This window comes from Dermacentor silvarum, chromosome 3 (assembly GCF_013339745.2).
Source record: "Dermacentor silvarum isolate Dsil-2018 chromosome 3, BIME_Dsil_1.4, whole genome shotgun sequence".
In the NCBI taxonomy this organism is placed as follows: domain Eukaryota; kingdom Metazoa; phylum Arthropoda; class Arachnida; order Ixodida; family Ixodidae; genus Dermacentor; species Dermacentor silvarum.
Window position 1 is genome coordinate 220276339 of NC_051156.1, and position 23968 is coordinate 220300306.

The 23968-nt window shown below is 46.6% G+C and overlaps 1 protein-coding gene across 1 annotated transcript in view; it reads left to right on the forward strand.

Moving 5' to 3' along the window:
- Positions 1 to 96: 96 nt before the first annotated feature.
- Positions 97 to 23968, forward strand: part of LOC125944437 (protein CASP-like) — a 144587-nt gene continuing 120715 nt past the window's right edge. The window contains exon 1 of the mRNA XM_049664933.1: positions 97 to 159. Within this exon, the coding sequence (XP_049520890.1) occupies positions 97 to 159 (63 nt within the window). The remainder of the gene's footprint in view (positions 160 to 23968) is intronic.

A 23968-nucleotide genomic window follows, 5' to 3' on the forward strand; every position in this document is an offset into this window, starting at 1 on the left:
AAAAAATAGACGTAACACAAGCGCCAGATGAGGCAAGGAGTAAAGACGAAGAGCGTGGTCACGTGGCCAATTAGTTGTCATTCGTCTTGGGCCAAGATGGCTGCAGGCACTCGCTCTTCAGTCCGGTTTTGGAGTGAATTTGATCTACCACGTTTAAAGGTAAGTGAATTTTTTTACGCTATTCGCGCGGGCTCGCTGCATTTCCCTCTTGGATACGGAACTGCCGACACGTCCGTCGGTCCGGAACTTGACGTTTTCTCGGGATAGTGCGGGAGCGATATACTTCTCCAATGCGTGCATCTCCGGTCACTATTGATAGGTTATCAACGCTGATCGATGCTCCGCTTTATTTCCGGTCGCTCGCTCGAGGTTGGAGCTAGTGTCTACCGCACGTGACACTGACTGTCGGAGAGTTGTTTGCGGTGGTTGTTGCGCGGATCGCGACCGGAGCGGCATTGTTTTGGTTCCGATCCCCGGAGTGGTTCGGCTTCGCCACTAAGCACGAGACCTGCGCGGCGATTTGAAAGTCCCACCTTCGTTTCCGGTCCGGTGTGGGTCGCCGTCGTCGGGCGTTCGTGCCGCGGCCGCATTTCTTGCGCGCGGTGCATTTGTCGGCAGCGCTGTCAAAATGTGAGCGTTGCTTTGCGAAAATAATCTGCTCTATCGCAAACCCGTGTCGCAAGCCGGTGCGTGTGCAAGTCGAAAACCTGCACACGCGCGCGGAACGACGATTATCTGCCACTCGTTTAAGGCAGCGAAGGTGGACAAACTAAAATTTGACTGACAGCTGTCGCGAGGTGATGCAAGCTTGTCATTTTCGTCATTTTAACAGCGGAGCTGTTTAAGCCGATCGTTAGTCCGTGCAGAGCGAACAGAAAATGTGGGCCGATCCTGGCGGTAGTGCAGAAAGGGAACTAGCGATAAGCCTAGCCCATATACGTGGCCAATACCTTGCGATAGCCAATCGATAACCAATCAATAGATAATCTATCAATAATTAATAAATTCCGGAAAATGCTGGGGATGACTTGGTAGTGTTTAGGCTAGCTCAAATACGTGGCCAATACCTTTTGATAGCCTTTCGATAGTCAGTCAATAGGTAATCGATAAGTGATCAATAATCAATAAATTCCGGAAAATGCTGGGGATGACTTGGTAGTGCTAGGTGCCGATCAGCTCCGCTGTTTCTTTAGCCTTGCGCCACTAGTGCAAGCTACGCAAATTTTTCTTTATTTCGTTTATAATTTGAGGACACCACATAGCTTTTAATTCTGTCCGCGCTTTTCTCGCTGGTACTTCGGAGTTTGCCTGAAGAACTTCCTTCTTACACAGAGAGTGAGAAAAATGTGTATTTTGTCATTTGCGAGTGCGTTTTTTTTTTTTTTTTTTGTGCAGTTGTTACTTGTCTGCTTTCAGATAATTTATCTGACCGCAGAGCAATACCTGCAGTGCATGCACAAGCTCGATTGTTTTATGATATTTCAAGTTGAAATTTAAATTCCGCGGAGATATGCTACATAGAGCTCTTAACAATGACAGCAGCAGGAAAGAGAGAGAAAAAGTGCGCAGTCAACAAAATAAAACCACCGCTTGCTAACGCGCATACCTCGTGACATAATCTTTCCTTGCTTAGCTGCTCGCTAGTTTTCACCGCGCTTTTATCACTTTATTACTCGTACTCTAAATTAATCTACAAAAAAGCACCAGTGTGAAGCGCGAATGGATCGCGCGCTCATATATGCGAGTCCGACGAGAAAAAAAAAAAAAAAAAGAGAACACGAACAACGTAGTCAAGAAGGAAGAAAAGAATACAGAACAGAAACCAAAAAAAAAAAAGAGAAAAATTTAACCAGCGAAGGTAAGATCCGCTCCCCAAATGAAAACGTTTGCTCCCATCGACACGCAGCCGTAACTATAAATCGCCGCAACGCTTCCGCGATTCCGTGAGTTAAAGGGCGGACGGACGGTTGAAGCGCGAAGGGAAAGAACAAGTGAAACTGTCGACGTAAAAATATATATACATACAGAAAAAGAAGGAAAATATATAACAACGATCGTCATACCTTTCCCCCTTTCTCGCGCTGCCGTCAGCCGTCGAATACTAAGCGGGGGAAGAGAGAGAGAGAGAGAAAGAAGCGGAGCCAATTTTCATTCCGGCACACGTGCCGCCCATGAATACAGCGCAGCGTGAGCGCGCGCTCCCTCCCTCGCGGGTGTCTCGCGCTGACTCTCTGTTTTCCTTCCACCTTTCGCGCGCTTTTCATTCGTTACTCGACGCTCGCGTTTTCACGGTGCTGCGCCTCTCGACAACAACAACAACAAAGAAATATATTCCTCCGCGCACGCTTCCTGACTGCGCGTCGTTAGGCCAACGAGCCGCTCGCTGCGTTGGTCGGTCGGACTGCAGCCACTACTGCGTCCTCACCACACTTGGTCGTCGTGCACCGGTAGGAGCGCATTCTCTTTTCTCTCTCTGACGCATTTCTCGGTGAGAACGAGCAACTCGGCTCCCAAAGCAGTAGGGTCCCGTGCTTCGTTGGCGCCCGGTGTATCGATATTATCCGAAGCGCGGTTTATGTGTTTGCGTCGTCGGATGAAAAGATGAGAACGGGGCAGCCCTTTCGCGGGGGTCGATGTTTGTCTTCGGCGGAAACGGGCTATTGTGACGGGCGCCCGTCTCATCATCCGGCTACGGTTCGGCCGCGCACGTGCTCGGGCATGCAGCTATTCGGAAAGCCCGCGATGGGCAGGTGACAGCGCTCCTCCGCGGCCTCCAATTCGCTCTTTGCCTTCGACTGTAGCCGTTGTCTTTCAAACCACCATTGTTTTGATTGGACGAGAACGCTCGCGTGTCGGCACTTTTTTTTTTTTTTTTTTTGCGATTGTTTGCAAACCTGCAGCTTCGAGCTGGTCGGCCTCCCATGCAGGCGGGCGTCGACAATCGGCCCTCCCAGAAGAATGCTCCTCCAAGAAGGAGGCAAGAAACAAACAAACAAAAAATGATTCCGGGACCAACGCTCGACAAATGCGGCTGCTACTAGCCTTGCTCAGCGCGTGTGTTTGAATACGTCGACGTTCGGGGCATTTATTGTTTTATATAAACAGCAACAATATGGCAAACAGAAGGGACCTTCTCTGAGCACCCTTCATCTGATTACATGTGTTGTTATGTTTGTTCTGAGTTAAGAGGCTGCTTCGACACGTGCGTCAAAGAGCCTGCCAGTGCGTGGCGCAGCATTAAACGATGTTGCGTAGCTTACTGTGTGTTTGAGGGTGGCTCCCCCCACCCCCCTTTTACACTTGTCTTTATGTCGGTGTGGGTACTTGCTCATTAGTCGGACAACGTAATTTCTGTTTGTTTACAACGACACTATTGGTCCGTAAACTTGACTTTTCATAACTCTACCCGATCTGCAGTTATATTTTGACATTTCTGCTTAGCTGGCGATAAACCGAAAATGAGCAGTATAGTTTTGATTGACGATAATTCACGTGGTCCGTCGGCGTCACATCTGAAATTGGGTGGCAGGTCGTATACTACACAAATGTTTATTTTGCGGTGTATGTCCGCAAAGTTTTGGCAGCTACGTAGGCTAATGTGTCTGATCGTCCCTGCGGACAAATTTTGAAGTGCGTAAAAACAGTATAATCGATTACTTTAACGTATTACAAGTCATTCTTTAGCTTTTGCAGAATTCCGAAAGTTGTTCGCCTCGAGGAAAAAATTAAAAAAAAACTTTTTTAGTACCTACAGCATCGGAGCAAGTTAATTTCAATTCCGTTTATCATACCTTGGAATCACTTATAAACGCAACCTCACAGTATGCCATTTCCTTGCCTGAACGAGGTTTTCATTCGTGCACACTCATGACGATTGTGGGTCTTCATTTATGTAGTAAAAAATGACTAGTCAACAGTGGCGTTTTGTACTCTCAAGATCTAGAAGTAGCACAGCAGCTGCTTCGTCACCACAATATCTTTTAGATGACCTCAGCGGGACCGATTAGGGCGCTTTTAGATGGATTTATCAATATTCATGCCCTCTTCTTCAATCACCTCTCGAGAAAGTAAATTCTTTCACGCAGATCATCTTGAGAAATCCTGTGGTCATTTACAAAGCTCTTGGCGCTTTTTCTCTATTTACTTACGTCTTCCACGCGGTTGTCCCAACTCGGCATCCCCACTTGCTGCCAAGTTTCTCCTGTAAAGCGTGCTTCATTTCAAATGAAGTAAAGGTGCGGTGAAGCTTCTGTAGTATGGTACAGGGGAAATGTGAGAGCGAAAACGGGCGGTCGACCATGTGCAGCGCCGAACGCTACGCTAAGATCTTGGAAAAGGGTAATGGACGCAGAGAAGGAGAGATAAGAGAGTTATATAAATAAAGATAATAAATGTTACTCCGCTACGTGAAGGTGCGCAGTACGGCATTAACTAAGCATGGGCTTTTTCGGTTATTGTTTTATTGTGATAGCAATTATAGGGACATTCCAGGTTAATTTCTGCTATCGTCACCGCCGTGATGTTCCACGTGAAGTACAAGTGTGATAAGATCCTATCGCGCCACGTGGCATCGTTTGCTGTAGGCGCGAGGGAAAGCGTGGGAGTGTGAGTCTAGAAGGATGGTGGGCTTTAGGATGGTGGCTTGATGAGCTGCCATCTTCCACTCACACAGTGTTGCCCGCGAAAGAAAGGGGGGGGGGGGGGGGCGTGCGCTAACTGGTAGGAAGGAAGGCAGCCTGACCGGGGGCTGCGCGTGGCATGGCTCAGCGCGGCCGCGCACGGCCTATCTCGATGTACTAGTACACTGTATCTTCGAGGTAATCTGCGGCCGGTACAAAGGCTACACGATCGTCAATGGCTTGTGGCTTCGTGCGCGCTGTGTTCTCGCGCGCCTAGTGTTGGAGGTCGCCTAATCTCGAGTTTCGAAGAAGCGTTGAAACTATCGAAAGCACGAAGTGGTTTCGCTCGCCGCTGCTGCCGCTCTTCATCACGCCAGCGTTCTGACATCGAGTGTCCGCGACCCTTGAGTGAGATCTGTTCACGCTTGTCTGTGCGCGCGTGGTACTATGCTTGTTAATTTAGTTGATAAGCGAATAAATACTGCAATTTGTACAGCCGATAAAACTACTTACCTTACTTTGTACGGCTGTCTAATGATTAGCTATCGCAATCGATGGTTCTCCAGGTGAAACTGCGATTTTTTAAATGCGGTGAGCACTTCGATGCCTAGCCAACGAGAAAAGCCCGCCCGTCCGTCACGTAAGACGATCGCTTTCAAGATAGGGTCCGCAGCAGCGAGAAAATTCCCTTCGTGCTGCCTCTCGCTTCAACGCGAACTAAGCGGCGAGAACACAGCGCTCACGAAGCTATCAACACTCGCCGCACTCTGTCCCCATCGCAGATCGATTTCAAGATAAGGCCCACGCGGTCGCGCCAAAGGCAGTCGCCGCCGGAGTACGGTTGATAATGGTTCGCATCGAGAGGATGCAGCGTCATCGAGCACGTCTACGTACGAGGTCTACCAAACGTGACACTGTTCAATTACGTCACGTTCTACAGCACGCATCGGTCAGTGCTTATCTTCCGCGAAGCAGCGGCATCATCCAAAGCACCATCATATACACTGAGTGAACGTTGCTACTACTCGCCTCTTCTTCGTCGTCTCAGTTAACATTTCGGTGTTGCAACCGCGCTTCTCCGTTTCACGATTATTTCGCGGTGTTCCTCGCAATGGTACCAAACACAGCAGTTGTTTAGTAGCAAATGCTTACGCATAATTTAGATAAATCCCACAGGATATTCTGCGTGTAATTTTTTTTTTCTTAAATGGGTGAACCTTATATTTTCTATTTTTCGTCCAAAAGGCAAGTTTCAGCTTTTTTTCCCCCAACTATTTTTGTCGCATGGAAGCACAGCGGCTTTTGTTTATGGTTACTTAATTGATTCAAGAATGAATGAATTAATTAATGGTAGTGATTAGATGATGATGATGATGAAAAGTTACCGAATTTGTGTTCATCTGAGCGTTAACATGATGTATGTCTCTTCTGCTGCACATCTGTGAGCATTTTGCATGATTACTTAAAGGCTGCTCAAGGCGCTAACCTCTCCTTGCAATAAAAAAATTAATTTAAAATTTAATATACTGGTGAAACCAAAAATTAAGGCAGAAAATATACACCAGGAAAATCGTCGTACTAGTCAGCAGAGATCGTGGTATCATAGTGTTAGGATTTCTCTCCAGACCTTCTAAACGCAGCAGGCGAATTATAAGAGCATGTATCTGTGTTTTATTTATTCCTTTTAAATTCTATTTCCGAGTTCACTTTTTCTTCGAAATTACAAGTGGAAACGATTTTATTCATTTTGGACCGACGTACTCGGAATTTATTTGCCAACTTTCTCATACAAATTTCTACTTTGTGATCTGCCGTGTTGCTCTGCAGCGTCGCAGAAGCTTAATTGAATAAATACGTACTGTGCTCTCTTCTGCGACAAATTGTTTAATGCGACGTCACCAGAGAAATAGCCTTTTTATGCCGTCCGAACGTTAGCACTGTACGGAAGAGGAGGTGGCTCGTAGACCGCGCTCAGAATCTCGAAATCACGAGTGCCATAGCGTTGAAGGCCGTCGAGATGAGCCTGATGTCATAAGGACAAAAATTAATTTTTCGGACACTGCGCTAAGCCCTCAGCGTAGGAGACTGGGACCCGAATCCCGCTCACAAAATTCAGAAAGTGCACCCTCTTCCCGGTAGTCTTCAGTCAGCACTTATCCACCGCACGGCGGGTTTATTTTCACTCTACCACGTGTGGCGGCACAGTGCAAAAAACTGACGCCGCACCGCTTTCCCTTCGCCCAAGTCAAAAGCCTGACAAGCTAGACATGCCTAATATGGCTGCCGCACGCAGTCTGCGCAGAAGCATGGCCGTCGTTCAAAGCAAAGCGCTCTTTATTTTTTTCCATTTCTCCCACTCACTTTATTTCCGCTATCTACTTTTACACATATCTTAGCGCCGAACGCTGGCAGGCCGGGGCCACTATTGCCGCAAGGACTAATCTTAGAACTGATTGTCATAAGCTTATTTATGCGCACAAGAAACACGTGGCTTAGAAGCATGTATAGATCGAGGTACATGCAATGTTAGCAGCCAGGAAAAATAATCAAATAAAGTGCCGGGAAAACAAACCCCGCGCATCAAGCGCGAAATGAACCTCCATCTTGCATAACTAGCTTTCCTACAGTTAGATTTCCTCAGTTAGCTTTCGCGAATCAACTCGCGTGCTTCCTATATCAATGTGGGGCAGTCTGGATGATGATTTGCTTTCCATGCTTCCTTTGTCCTCTTAAGTCAATCCCAGGACTTTAGCTTAATTTCTTGTGACATTACGCAGTCTCACATTAGATGAACAGCTATGGGCAGTCCAACGGGCCCGCGAAGCGGCCGATAGGCTTGGCCTTTTGGTCCTAACGTGGGAGCGGCCCGCTTCGGGCTAGGAAAGTAACGCGACCCAATGGTCCATGATAAAGTTTTTCCATCCAACCATCTTGCCCATGTAGGTATTATGCACGTCAAGATCACCAGAGAGCAAATAAAATTCGCGCGATACTGTAATGAAAGTACAGTCAACTGCTGAAACGAGAGCTCCCTGGCTCCAATTCCGCAGGCCCAGCAGAAGTTTGTTGAATCGGCATCGACAGATCTCTCTGTGGCATTGCTTCAAGCGCGCACGCACGCACACACGCACGCACTCTCTCTCTCTCTTGCAGTAGTATAAATAAATAATTAAATAAATAAATAAATAAATAAATAAATAAATAAATAAATAAATAAATAAATAAATAAATAAATAATCAGGAGCTCGATAAACGTATGTCCAAACAAAAAGCAGCGCTCGACAGTGGCGAAATTCTGCTGACGCCCGTAAGCAACTGCCTCTCGTCTGTTGGTTATCGTGACGTGACACATTTATGTAACAAGCCCGCACATAATAAACAGACAGAGTACTCTTCCGCATCGCCATTGCTAACTTCTTTATTCTCCTCTGCCCCCTAGGCGCCTTACTACGGATTCTGTCTTGTCTTCTTCTTCAACTGCCTGAGCACGCCTCAATTTAGAATCGAGGAACTGCCGCCATGTGGCGGATTGGCCGTGGCGCCACTCGTCGTCTCTCCAGATTGGTACAAAGAAGCGCAAAGGGTCATCGTGTATGCTGCACCGAGCAGTTCCGTGCGAATTTCCCGTTTCGCACAAAGTCCGGTGCCGCTGCATGCAGTTCGAATAACTCGGTATATAACGCGTGTGCTGTTGTCGGGAGCGCGAAGAACTTCGAGGAAAGGGATAGTTCGAATAAAGCGATTTTGTTATAGCCACGACTTGCTATATGTGCTCCAGCCAATTACCTTTGCTACATCTCCCTTTAATTTCTTTACTCCGCTATACCTGTGTTGTGCGGCGTAGGGTGATCTCTCAAGTTATTGTTTTTATTCCTTCGACTTTTGATCCGGGTTACCGGCTTCGTAAGGCAGCGCGGAAGCCCTGGGGAAGATGAGTGCTCCGCTAGGGGGAGAGCTCTCACCGTGACTGTCGAATGATTACCGTGGTCTTCGGTAGTGCATCTCCTCGACGGCGCGCGATCTTCCCGTTCGCGCGGGAGCTCTCTTGTAGTCGACACGACGATAATCCCTCCTCTGGTCGCAGTACCTATTCCTTCAATGTGTGCCCGCCTGTGTTTTTGGTACGAGAACAACCCTGCCGCGCTGGTTGTTTACTGGCCAAGCACTGCGATTCCTCCTACGTCGTTGAGCTAGCCGGAAGGAGAATGTTTGTTTGCGAGTGCGGGCAAACGGAAAGCAGGCGGGAGCTTCACAATTCCAAGCTTGGAGCTGACAATAGCCGCGTCAACTCCCGAACAGCGAGCGGAGAGACTCGCAAACGAGAGGGAAGCGGAGTGTCGACGACGAGCGCTCAGAAGCGAGCACATGTTAAGGTTTGTCGTGACTGGAGTGCGGAAGCCTGGCCACTTTGTCAAAGCTGCTCGTCGATGTCGAAATAAGTAAGACAGTAATAAAAGAGACGGTGAACTGAGACTTCAACGTTAGTTTTCTCGAGGGATAGAGACAGCCGGAATTCAAGCCGACACTGTACGACCACGATGCCGGCGGCCGACTGCGGTGTTCAAGTCAATCTTTGGGAACAACCAGTTCGCTGCCTCGTGTAGTTTGTAGAATGTTCTTGTTTAACGAATACTCCATTCTATATCGTTTCAATAGCAGTATAGACAGCGTATCGCTGCTTCCACAGCTTGCATACCAAACGCTAACCTTCACTTTATTGTTGCGTTAAACTGTCGCGTGTATTTTGTAGCATTTGAAAGGTCGCATTTCATAGATACTGTACAGTTCGAGTGCACAGAAAATATGTTGACTTCATTGTTGTCGTTTTGTCGCTTGTTTAGTTTTTTTAAATTTTATTTTGCGCTAATTGTGAACATATTTTGCTGCTACTAATGATGAAAGCTGTTCTAGCTGGTTACTCGCATTACGAAACATGGTTACAGCGCTACAGAAGAAAAAAGGCACAAGCACGAACTTCACAGAACGGGCGCTGGACATCAGCTGGCTTCACTGTACCAATGCTTGCGCACATGAACCGCACACTCGCATCAAACTTCGACAGTACTTACATGTCGTACCTTTAAAATCGCCCACCTTCATCAATATCTTGCTGCATTCGCTGTTGCTGATAATGGCTGACAAATATTAAGGGAACAGGCGCCGAACTCATACATATTTTAGTGTGTAAGAGCCGTTGCTGGCAGCTACTACGAACAGTTGTAGAATAACAATATTGATATTAGCGAGTTTTGGCTGCTAATAATAATAAATATTTGTACCGCCATCGAGTTTTCAAACTTGATAATTTGTGCGAGATGTTGCGCCTCCCATAGACCCTCAGAGTAATGACATCTGTGCGTGCATCTTTCGGAGGCCACAACAGGCTGACGAGGACGACATGTTGCGCATCGCAAGTAATTTATTCAGGATATGGTGGTGGGCCGATGTGAGATCCTGCTTCTTGTTTTTCTTAAACGAATTCAGCGCAAGAGAAGTCGCCAAAGTCTGCTGATTTTGGAGACAAGGTCTTCTTTGGTGACTTCAGATCGACTTGGGGCTCTTGGAATTTGGGCCTCTGGCCACTTTCATCTAGTGAATTAGACGACTTGAGGCCTTCTTCTGCACGCAGGACGACAACAGATGCGTCAAAATGAAGCTTGGAACGAAGGGAAAGGGAGGGTGGTTAACCAGAGGCGAGTTTCCGGTTTGCTACCCTGCACTGGGGTGGGGGATATATGGGTTGGAAAGAGGGAAAAGAGAGAGAGAGAGAGAGCGAAAAAAAGAGAGAATAGGAATAGGTAACAGAAAAGGCGTTTCAATGACAGGCGTTCACACAGACCGGTCCATCTCAAGAAGCGCAGTATCTCTTGCACGGCTTTCTGATGCGATGTTAAGTCGCGTCGATGTTGCAGAATTCTTTCTTCCGACAGAGGCTGGTAGTCCTACTGATTCGGCACGACGGAAAGCCATTGCCTCTGCACACTGTATTGCGGGCACTGACAAAGAACATGCCGAATCGTTCCCGCGTCCCCGCAATCGCCACATGCTGCGCTGTCGGCCATCCCTATATGTGGAACGAGTAAACGTCGCATTAAGTTAGCGTAGGGCTATGTACGGAGCAGCAATTATTATTATTATTATTATTATTATTATTATTATTATTATTATTATTATTATTATTATTATTATTATTATTATTATTATTATTATTATTATTTGAAAACACATAGACGCCGTTTACATGTGGCGCATTAACTCTCCTGAGAACTAAGCGCCACGTGCGTTAGTCGACTCGCGCCCGTAAATCTACCATCGCCTCGCGCATTAATGCGATGCGCCTTCCTTATAGCGCATTACCACTGTTTACATGAATGCGATGCGCTAGAAATGCGATGCGATGCGCCACTGTCGCATTCATGTAAACGCGGCTGTCGCCTTTTTTATTAATGGGATTAGCATTGTTTGCCGACCCAGTGACCCAAGTTGTCTACTAGCTTGGGCCACTAGGTACGAGTGGTCGGGTTGCCATTGTGGTCGTTGCATCGTCGTCATTCTAGCTCCGTCATCCGACTCTCGTCATACCGTCGTCGTCACCCATTGCCTTCGTCGTTCCATCGACGTCATTCCCTTTTCGTCATTACATCGTAAGCGTGCTGTGGTCATTCAATCGTGATTGCGCCGCCATTGTCACGTCATCGTTGTCACTGCGTCGTCTTCATACAGTCGTCGTCGTGATGGCCGTTTCATCGTCGTCGTTACAGCTTCTTCAAATGATTCTCTTCATACCGTCGTCGTCATACACTTGTCCGCATGCTGTCGTCGTTAGACCATCATCATCATCATCATCATCATCATCATCATCATCATCATCATCATCATCATCATCATTTCAGAATCGTCTTCCCACTGTCGTCAGGCATTCGTCGATCTATTTGTGCCAATCCTTCTTCGCCATTTCATCGTTGTCACATGCGTCGACGTCGTAGAGTCATCTTCATGATCATGGCCGATCCTGGCAAGCGAGTGTCATAGCTAGGTGGGCCGAACCCGAAGACTGTGTGTGTCGCATATAGCCGAAACAGTGGAAATCTCGGAATCACCACTGCACATTTTAAATAAAGGTGTCTATACAGCCATATGCTGTGTCGCTTGAATGCTAATCGCATTAACGTCGACAGTTGTTAACGCACTAACGTCGTGAGATGGGCTCTGAAGAATGTTTTTTTTTATAATTTTCGTTTCAAGATCATACAATAGTAACTGACATCGCAAGTGCTACTAGATCCGCAGTTACAAATACAGTTTCGCACGCAGCTACACATAAGCTGTGCTGTATTCGGAGACCAGACTTGTACACGTTGCATTAAAAAAGTAACCAATTACAGTTAGATCGCTCAAAAATGTAATTGGTTACAGTTACCAATTACCGCCCCACGAAAGTAATTGAGGAATTATTCAAAAGTAATCGATTACTTCTACGTTACTTTCCTCCGAACATTTCATAACATTCCACAGATACAGTAAAGAGGAGGAGCAGGACTGGCACATTCAGTGCGTCCTCTGCAGCCCTTTATTATTTGCTTATATTTACAAACACTTACTTATAAGAACAAGATTAATTGGTCATCTTCACTCGTCTTTGTCGTGAAGACATTAGCAGCGACACCGAAAACTCGCTCGATGTGCGGGTTGGCATGCAGGGCGGTGTCAACGTACGGACATCTTGCGCACAACATTGTTGTTACTCCGCTTCTGGTTCTTCTGTGGCCCGCAGCACGTCATTGTTGCTGAGACATGAAGAAGACCCTACCGGTTAGGCCAATGGAAAGCTGTAAAAATCAGCCGTAGGTGATATCTTGGCATTAACGTTCGAAGTGGCCTTAGCTATGGAGACATACCCGCGCCGGTTCAATTGGTCGGTCAACATCTGGTCGAGCGTTGACATGAGGAAACAAATGCGGAGCTCTCGGGTTTGCCTACCTGACCGTGCGCATCCGCGAGGCTGCAGCTTGGTGATGATGACGATGATGATGCCTCAACACTTGGCACAACCCACTGAGGGGGATAGGCCACGAACCGGGTGGTATTATGATAGAAATTCGAAATAAATTAATTTATAAATACATAAGTATAAGAATAAAAATAATTGACTAATTGAAAATGAGAAATAAAGCAATAATAAAAGAATTAAGTAGTTTATAGTAAGTTAGTCAGCCTTGCCTGAATAGGAATAGTAATATGAATTTAATAATAAATTAAATACAGCAAAGGAAGTACGTAGATTTTGAATAATAATAATAATAATAATAATAATAATAATAATAATAATAATAATAATAATAATAATAATAATAATAATATAATTCTGGTTTTATGACTTTACTTTTTGAATTTGCTAAAGCTATAATTTATTGAAGGATAAATAAAGTAATCAGGTAACAATGGGAAAATATTAATAAGGCAATCTTTTTGTGTCACATAAAAAGTTATAAATGGCACGGCAAACATTCCCGTGGCCATGTCCTAACACCGTGGCTCCAAGTGAGAGTAAAACTGAACTGCTTAACGGCAGTCCTAGATTACGAAGTGGGATTTCTAAACATCGTTGTCGATGATTAGAAAACCGCCGACACGATAATAAAAAGTGATCGATGGATTCTGGTTCATTGCAGAGGTAGCATAATGGTGATGCCGCCAGACCACATCTGTGCAAGTAAAAATTTAGTTGTGGAATACGGCAACGCAGTCTTGTAAATGTTACTTCGAATTGCCGGTTGGGACACCACTGTCGATTCCAAGAATAATTTAGATGTATAAAGTCTGTTGATTTTGCTAGTGCTAGGCTTTTCTTGTCTTCAGTCAAAGAAAACTGCCTATATCTGGCTGCAGCGATATACGCAGTTGCCGGCAGCACAGATATCGCCGGACCCTTTAAAGAAGCTCGTGCTAAAGAATCAGCTATTTCATTAAGTTGGATGTCTCGGTGACCTGGTACCCATACTAAATGAACTAACTTTAAGTGGGGAGGAGCTAATGTATAAAACGTGTTTAAAGCTGTCAAATTTGTAGATGCGTTAAGCGCGCTGCATACAGAAAGTGAATCTGTGACAATAATAATTTTTGTAACATGTAGCGGTAACTTTCGCAATGCAAGAATTATTGCCAGAAGTTCGGCCTGAAAAACTGGTGTGTAATCTGGCAGGCGAAGTGAAAAAGACCAATCGAGGGATGGTGAGTATATTCCCACGCCTGCCTTCTCTTCACACGAGGAAGCATCAGTCGCTATTACATTTATTGGGAAATGGGCCAAATAATCTTGCAAAAGGGCATTCAAATATGTTGGTGGCAGCAGTTTTGCGTTATTGGGGAAAATATCCGCAAATTCTATTTTAAAGGACAGTGTGGACCTATCAAACGGAATGATTTCTCTAATGTGAATATTTAAAAGTGCTAATTGTGCCTGCACAAATACAACCTGTGGGGTATATAACCGAGGCCACGTGATCTCAAAAAATGAATTTGGTTCACTAATAAATATATATTCTGTCCCTATTGCAAAAACCAGCGTCTTCCAGTGCCTTACAGTGTGAAACCAGCGCGTTTTTTGACACTGGGTGGCACTGGGGACGCTGGCGCACGCTGGGAGTCACTGGGAGTCACTGCGACACTGGTGAGATCGCTGGAGAAGTGCTGGGTCACACTGGACGAGACGCTGGTTTCACTGCTATGACGCTGGGGCGCACTGGTGGGCGCTGTACACACGCTGGAGTTCGCTGGCTCGTACTGGAGACTGCGCTGGTTTCGTTTGTGCCGCACTACCGGAGTATAGGCGCTGTTGAATATTAAATGCTTGATACAATTTTATGGGCATCTCCTGTCCAAAAAACAGACTCCTGTCCTTAATATAGCGCAATAAGTTGGGATCATAAATGTCTATTTCGTGTCGGCGGTGTTGCAGCTTGGAATCAAGGTGCATGCGTGATGCTACGCTAGCCCATGCATATGCGACACTTGAGATCACTTTCGCTTTGTACATTTCCCTTTTGACTGTGCGGATAGCTGTATTCGTGAACGAAATTACGCAAACGCGGTTAACGCCTCGTTTTCTAGTAGTTTGTACGCAATCGATGACTGCGAGTTATCGCAGTGTTGTACACTGTACAGTCGACACGAAACCGAGCAGCCGTTCAGACGCGTTCGAACGGACCTCAGAAAGCCTGCCGCTGATTGATATTATCGCACCGACAACAACGCTGCGGTGATTCGTGCGCTTCCACTTTCGCTGCAGTACTAAAAATAATAGTTAAAAGGTTCTGAAGCTCAAATACAAACATTTTCGCATCCGCCCGGTACCCACACCGAGATCGTTCGCTTCAACCGAAGGTTAAGCCTATCGTACGTACCCGCCGAGTTCGTCTACACTCTAGCTATCGGCCCGTCTGGGCTGAGGAATCAACAAGTCTAACGAGGATAAATCACTCTGTAGTTCACCTTTCCCATCGGTGTTTTTAAACAGACTATTCTTTCGTGTGTACAGTGTCAGCATAACAAGCGATGAGCGCGGATATGACGTTATAAACATACCTATATGTGCTGTCACCGAAGGCTGTCAGCCGCATTAACCGACCGCTTCCCTTACGGAGATATGTGCCTAAACATACGTGTCGATTGAAAAGCATTGTCGAGCTATGGAAATGTTGCATTACCTTTGCGCGAAGAATAAGAAACGGCTGTCAAAATCGGCAGTAACGGCCCGTACAACATTCCGGGTCGGCTGTTCATTTAAGGCTTTTTTCGTTGTTAATATACCAATCGCAAAAGCAAATCAGTGTTGCAGCACTTCCACGCATACTATGCAATACGGACAACAACTTTTTCGTTCTGATAGAGGTGTAAGTTTTAGTTGAAGGCGATATCGCATCTACCATGTCTGTGCTGGACGTCTGTGCAAAGCTACAACTGTGTCGGCGCGTTGACATGGCAAAATATAAACAGGTAATCATGGATCGCCGTGGCCTAGTGGTAAGATACTGGAATTGGGATCTGGAGAGCGGAGGTTCGAATCTTCGCAAAATGTTTTTTGCTTTTTGTTTTTTTTCCCCCTTTTTTTTATCGCATTACAACGTTCTCTGTTTCTTTGTGTATTCGAAATAATATATAAGGTAGCCAGGCACCACGTATTTCTCGCTCTAGAGCTGGATTTCGCACCAGTACCCCGCGCCCAGCGCCTCCCAGTATGCCGCGCCTTGCCAGCGTCCCAGTATCCAGCGCGTGACACTGGGCCCATAATCAGGCATGGCACTGGGCACTGGATACTGGGTTTTGCAATAGGGGTACGTCTAAGAGGCGATTCATAAGCCCTTAAGTAGGTTTGAACCGTAAGCATACAGAATCTCGTGTGAAGAGAAGGTAAGCGCGCTTCCTGGTATAACACGTTATTAGCAACGAATTTAGGCAGGCCTAAACATATTCGAAGAGCTTCTCTCTCTAAAAGAACAAGTGGTCTTATTTTATATTTTGCACCTCCGGAAAACAAAACACATCCAAATTCTATAATCGGTCGTACATACATACGGTAGATCATAATTAATGTGTCACTTCGCATATGTCCGGCGTTCTTCTTCTTCTTCTTCTTCTTCTTCTTCTTCTTCTTCTTCTTCTTCTTCATCATCATCATCATCATCATCATCATCATCATCATCATCAGACTATATTTATGTCCACTGCAGGACGAAGGCCTCTCCCTGCGATCTTTAATTACCCCTGTCTTGTGCTAGCTGATTCCAAGTTGCGCCTGCAAATTTCCTAACTTCATCGCCCCACCTAGTTTTCTGCCGTCCTCGACTGCGCTTCCCTTCTCTTGGTACCCATTCTGTAACTCTAATGGTCCTCCGGTTATCCATCCTGCGGTATACATGGCCTGCCCAGCTCCATTTTTTTTCACTTAATATCAATTAGAATATCGGCTATCCTCGTTTGCTCTCTTTTCTACTTGATAGTTCCCGCCAAATTCAGGTTCCCGAAATTACGTCACCTGTTACAGCCTTGTATGACCAATAAAGTAACTAATTACATGTAACTGGTTACTGAAAGAAAGTAATTGAATTACAGTAAGCGTTACCGAGTACAAAACGTAATTGTTAAATTACAAAATTACCAAAAAATGTAATAGATTACAAGTAATTAATTACATGTAATTCGTTACGTGCAAATCTGATTGAGACAATACGTCAAAGCTTCTAATCGCGATCAACAGTTCCAAAACTTTCCCGCTGTCTGCCGACTTTTTCACGGTATTGGAACCTTCTCGTGACAACAAGAAAATTCGAGCTTCTGTCGTAACGAGCACTTTGAGAACTTTGCCTCGGTCTGCACAGTCTTGACGCCTTCAAACGCACGTGCACGTAAGAATATATGTCGGTTTAGAAAGTACACGCTCGGATTTCTGCAGATGTATTCATAAACCCTTCCACCGAGTATTTAGGCAGAATTCGACTTACTTGCAATTTAGGTTGCGTGAATTAATAAACAGTGCCGACGTGCGTGCATATCTTATCCGCGCCAGGTATAGTTCAAGTGTTCGAAACGCTTTTCTGCGTGCGAGCATGTCCTGGTTTCAGAGTGTCCGTGTACGTGTCTGCCAAACATTTTTTTCTTCTTGGAATCGCAAGAGCAATCATGGCCACAGGAACCGAGTGAGGAGAAGTGTTCGTATCGTATGCATCGACGGCCGCAGGCCCGGCGCGCTCGCATTGACTCGCTTCTCCGGATGCAGAAACCGAATAGAAACAAGCCTCCCCCCGCGCTTTCGCATGCAGAAAATTACGACGCGGCTGGCACCAAACTTCGGCACGCTACCTCCGGCCAGCTACACGTCCGTACACTTGAGAGCTAAACCTCAGTCGCCGTAGGAACGCCCGAAAGGCTCGTTCGGCGCCGCTCCGAGCCTGCATTTTTATCATCAGCGGGCGCGCAACGAAGGTTCGTCGTCGCGAAAAACAGCGGCGTGTGATCCGCGCGAAATCCGCGTCCATCTCGGGCGCTCTTTCTTTGCCCACCCTTCCCCTATACCTCCCTGGCATCTCTCTGCCTTACGCGCTTCTTGTTTCGCCCGGGCATCGGAATGCACACGTTCGGCGGACGTTGTAAAAAGGCGCGCGGGGGATCCCGACTGAGATGGCTAACCGAAGGAAAGACGCCTCCCTCCCATTCTACCCGTCTGGGACGTGTGTAATGAAGACGCCCGCTCGTGCGGGGGAGGTTGGGGAGAGCTTCGCAAAAAAGGGGAGACGAAGGGTCCGTAATCCGAGAGCGCTCCGTCGGCGCTGACTCAATCCGTGGCCCTCGGAGTCGATGGAGTTGCGCATGCAGATCGGCGCGATGCGGGTCGGTCCGTGGGAGGCTCGCAAAAAATTACTAATAGAGCGCGCGCGCGCGTGTTGTAAAGAAAAAGCTGGAAAGCGACGCGCGGGAGAGTAGGGGGATTGGCAGGCGTGCGCCATTCGTTTTGCGGCGGCGATCGATGCCTGCTCTTTCGGCATGCACGTCACGTTCGGAGCCACAACACGTAGTGGCGCGCGTCTTCTCTGCGCCAAGCGCGATGGGCGCGGACCGGGGTGGCGTGCGCGCGGCACGCGCCGCTGCGCTGATATCGAGACTCGCCGCCGATGCCGGACGCGGATCGGGGAGCATGCAGGTTAACACGTGACTTCTTCGGGTCCATCGACGCCAAGAGAGTCGACGAGCATAACGACTGTGCGCTGAATAATCGGGAAAGGCGAGTTGCTTCTTAAGTGGCGCGACAGCTAAAGATGCTGTCGCGTTCCGACCGTTAGGCGAACGTGTGCGACATGTGGACGCTCAAAATACCAGTGGTGTCTTTCTTCGACATTGTTTGATGTTATCTCCATTCTTAGAACAAATTTCTAAATGGCCACTCAAACAAAAAGTTCTTAGTGTCACCGAAAACGACGACAGCTACCATGCACGACACACTTGACCGATGACTGTGCCAACAACAACGGTGACAAGAACTATGACGGCGACGATGACACCGAAGACGGAGAGTACACGAAGATAGACGCTGGCGCTCTTCGGATGGCAACGTCAGGCAACGCATGACGAAGCTACCGCAACATTCCATGTTCAGCTAGCACTGGCGGGACCTCGACGTTTCGTGTCATGCATACCTGAATAAGTTGCGGCGACAGAGGTGACGGCAAAACTGGTGAAACAGCTCCCTCTGTAAAACCTAAAATGATGCCATCTACAAATGAAACAGCATTCCGCGCTCTTGTCTGTTTCCATTGCTGTCGGCACGGGCGCACCTATGAGCTCTCTTAATGTCCGCTTCCAACTCAAGGGCGCGTGTTCAACTCGACAGCAACTACTTCCAAGATGCAAGAGAGACCATGCGCGGATCCAGGGGGATGTCCGTATGTCCTGACCCCTTCCCTAAAATTTGTGTGCGCAGCGCTCGCGTACGGTACGTGACGAACTCACGAAGTCCTTCTTACCAGTTGTTACTGTTGTTTTGCTTTGGAGAGAGAAAAAATGTTTAATGATTACTGAAAAGAACCAGACAAAATGTAAAATAAATCATCATCATCAATCACCATCTCAAAGTCAGCCCCCCCTAACCTCCTTGAAAACTAATTCTGGATCCGTGCCTGGGCCAGACCTTTTCGTACATGTGAGAAAGCATGCAGATCGAATGTATTTGATCCTGTGCGTGCGTCGGTCTCTCTGCTCCTTCTGGTATCGCGATAATCTAGAGCTACACTAGATGGGGCTGCGGCAGGCTCTTTTAAAGTCGATGGTGTTTTGCCAAGATTGTTTAGAACACAGCGTCGCAAAAGTTAACACATGCTGAATGTGTTGATCGAGGTGAGTTCGTGGAGCGATGGTTGGTCACGCTGTTCAGCCCAGAGTGAACTGCACGATGCACAAGTCCTAAAGACAGCGACACCTATAGATGTCAGCGAGCACGATGAGTCAAGAAACCGCGATGAGTCAACGAATAGTTGAACTGGGATTGAAGCACGCCAAAGGCTGAGAAAGCTGGCATAAATTTTCGACATTGTTTGCCCAGTGGCGCAACCAGGAGTAAAGTACGTGTATCCCTCGAGGAAGGGGTCTCTTAGGGCCTTAGACTGACAGGAAACAAACTAGGGAACTCGCAGACGTCCTTTGGGACCAATCTGTAGTTCAACGCAGGCCGATAGCTCCAAGCGCTCTGGATATTCGCAGAATAAATCGGAACATACCGCGAACTGAGAATCTTTAACGCTCTCGTCCATCTCTACAGGCACCAGCCCCTAATAATAGGCGGAAATTTCATCTTGAAGGTGCGAGGAAACCATTGAGCATCCGGTGCAGTGTATGTGTCCTCCCTCGCTATACGACGTCCAACGCCTCTCTCTCCAGACAACTTTGAACCGGCGGCACTCGAGACCATTTTCTGAGACAAAGATACTCGCGGACAGTGGTGCACATCCGTCGCTGGCGCAAAGGGCTATCAGTGGAACTATTGTAGTTCTTGAAGTGACCAGGGTATCAAACCGAAAAGATTTTGGGTTCGGCTCGGGTTCAGGTTCATACTTCTGAATATTTTCTGGTTCGGTTCAGGTTCAGTTCCGGAGCAAGAACATAACAGTTCGAAGCGGTGTGAACCGGTTCGTACGGGTTCATAACGTTTCTAAATTAAGAACTGGAAAAGATTTAGAAAACGACGTTTTTCAGCCTCACCCGAGAAATTATTTGAGCGAAAAATATTCTTTTTTCTTTTCTTACCTGACGCACACCGATGCACGCCGGGTGTCTTTAATATTACCACGAAATTAAATACACTGTTACTGCAGTCGCGCAGGCATACTGTGATTTGTTTTCGAAGGCCCACAATGCCCAATGTTGAAAACACATTTTCAATGTTGCCCCTATAAGCTGCCGCAAATCTGTGTGCACGTCGCCCGTTGAGGTTGTGGGACCAGTTAGGGACTAATATAGTCAGATTTTGTAACGACAGAGGCCTGTATGACAGGCGTTGCTCGCACAAGGATGTTTTGTTCTGCGCAGCCTGCAACCGGACTCTAACGACACATGCCCAAGGAAGTTCCGTTATTTCAAAGGGCTGAAACTTAGATGCTATTGATCACATTTGTTTTTTCATAAGTGCATGAATTATTGCGACTTTCACCTTGCGAGCTTTGCACCGTTTTGTAGTTTGCTGTATAGTTGACGGAAATCAATTATATTATGGCCATGTGCACTTCAACCAGCCTTCGATGCACAATAATTTAGAACATTTATTTATTTATTTATTTATTTATTCAGTTACCTCACAGGCTCCCGAAGGAGTATTGCGTGAGGGGAGGGTACAGGAAATTAGCAAAAAGGAAAAAGGAGTACAAAGAAATTATACATTGTTAGCGGGTAAACATGAAAGAACAAATATCTAACAATATAAATAACGCGATAAATGAAACCAAACGACTGTGTGAAGCAGCAAAAGAAGGAGTACCAAGAAATTATACAATTGGTAGCAGGTGAAGATGAAAGAACAATGTTAACGCAATACAAAAAAAAAAAAAGAAAAACTATACAACTGCGCTATAGGCAATTACTTAGGTGCGCAATAAGGTTACTTGTGAATGAATTATGGAAATAATATGCATAAGCGTGCTTTGAAGGAATCAGGGTCAAGAATGTCAACTATTTCGTTTGGTAGGTTATTCCAATGCTGAATGGCACGTGGTAACGCGGATGAATTGAAAGCATTAGTTCGGCCAAAGATACGCTGGAAACTGAGATGATTATGCAGACGCCGAGATGTACGAGATGGACGTGTGAGCGGCAGGGTGGACGGGCGCGTGCTATGGACAATTTTGTGAAACAGACAAAGCAATGCTATGGTTCTTCGCGATGCAAAAGATGAGAGAGATAAAGATGACTTACTGCTAGTCACGCTAGAGTCGCGGTGATAATCTCGGACAATGAAGCGGGTGGCGCGGTTTTGGACTGACTCGAGAGTCGCGATTAGGTAAGCTTGATGAGGTGACCAGATAGGGGCTGCGAATTCCAGTTGTGGCCTTACGAATGTCTGATAGGCGATTTGTCTGGTGATGGCCGGAGCATCGCGCAGGTTACGGTTCCTCACTCACGGTCACGGTGTAAGATATATACTCTTTAGGTGGGGACACTTCTCGGCTTGCTTGCTAGACGCGATCGACCAGATAAAGTAGCAAGGGCGCGCGTCTATCGGGGCGGTGACGGCAGCGGATACTTATCGGCGGAACGACGCAACTTCAGTTGGAACGCAGGCGAGAGCGTGCGCCGACAAGGAACGCGTACGTGTCCTCTCCCCGGTGACCTACTTTCGTGCGTCACTCAATCATTTCGGATTTCCCTCGACCCGCCGGTTGCTATAACAACGGGAGATTAAACCAATAAAAGCTTTTTGTGTTGAAGTTGCGTTGTACTGCCGATAGGTATCCGCTGCCGTCACCGGGCCGATCGGCGCGCGCCTTTGCTACTTTATCTGGTCGATCGAGTCTGGCGAGTGTCCTCACCTAAAGAGTATATATCTTACACCGTGCTCACGGTTTATGAGTGTCAGAACTAAATTGAACTAAGTTATTTGTCTTGCCTGTAGCGGTGGGATTCGTTTGTCGATTACGGGAGGCTTTGAACCTTTTCCCGACGTTTTCCACCTGACATTTTCCGACGTTTTCCACCTGACAACAGCAGTGTTGCCAATCGTTTCCTTTTTTTGCGTGTCGCTAAAGTGAGACAAAAAATTCTCTAAATTTCGCTCCAATGTCGCTAAAAGGTTTGAGCGAGTTTTGAGTAACTTAGGTGCTTTGTAACACTATAATATAGGGTAACCTGACGTAAATTATCTGCCGACTTGTTTCGCGTTTGTGAAATCTCTACGCAGGTGAGGAATAAGCAGTGAATTTACCTGCAATATGTAGAGGACTTTTGCTTTACTGATTTACTTAAAATGCAACGGACGATGACAGCGAAAATTCTGCGTTTACCTTCAGATTGTTAAGCTACATATGTAGCACGATTCCAAAGAACATGATTTATCTGATTTTCCCAGCACGAAAAGGCAGTTGGTCCGCATTAACCCTGCAAATTTTCAAGTCCTTGGCACTCGCGAAAAGATAGAAAGATGCGACACGCGCTTGGCCGCGTGTTAACACTGGCGATGGAAAATACGTGACCATATCAAATACTGCGCTTCCACCCTTTGATATATATGAAAGCTCTGTGCGATACTGATTTGTCCAAAAGCAACCAGAAAAAGAAGCAGTCTGTTTTGTCTATAGTGTGAAAGCTCCCAGCCGCTCCGATATCTAAGCCTTTCTAAAGTTGAACTATCTTATTGTTCACCTACTGCGTTCTAAATCTCACCGTAATTTGCAAGGAATTAAAAAAAAGAACATTCATTTTGCCAGCGCGATGTGAATCCTCTGAAGACCACCGATGCGAAAGCAACCGTTCTTTCATCATGGTGGGTTGGGCACACAGCCCACGCATCGCACAGGCAATTTCGACCGCTTATACATGTAGCTTTTGATTAATAAAGTGCATTCTATAGAAAGCGAGTTTCGAAACATTCCTAATTTCCAAGTCGCTTAAATATCGCCAATTGTTCTGCCACGTGGATAAACCGCCGGTCACTCGATAGAAAATTTTGTCGCAAGACAGACAATAAAGTTCCTAAATCTATCGCCAACTCGCTGTGGCAACACTGGTCCGCAGGGCCCTATGAACTGTTTGTCGAACTGATTCGGAATGGTTCCTCGAATAAGTTCCGGTGCGGGTTTAGTTCCAAGATGCCGAAAAAATAACGGTTCCGTTTCGATTCAGCTGAAAATAACGGCTCAGCTCCGATTTTCGGTTCATGAGTGAATGTTCATAGTCCTCCCGTGCATCCTCCCGCGTGCACGCAGCGTTCACCCTCTCCTTAGTTTCCTCTTTATGCTCCACCTTACGCCCAATGTATACGGTAGCAAGCCGGACGCTCGTCTGGTTGACGTCTTTCGTCTGACTCGTCTTTCCTCTCCTTAATTGCTTTCTCTTTTCTCTATTCATCAATTTGTGCGGCAAAAATAAAATAATCAACAAAGAAAAATAAAACACAAGCGTGCAACACTTCTGCCCACTCTCAACCTTCAGACTCGCTTTCAGGAGCCTGAAGGGAAGTGGGTTCGAGAGGAGCCAAGCTGGAACCATGTGCAGGCGCCTCGCAGCGGTTCTGTGAACATTGTCAGCTGCTGCGGCTGCTGCTGCTGCAGTGACTGCTCCCTTCCGACGAGCATTGACGAAACGCGGTGTTGGAG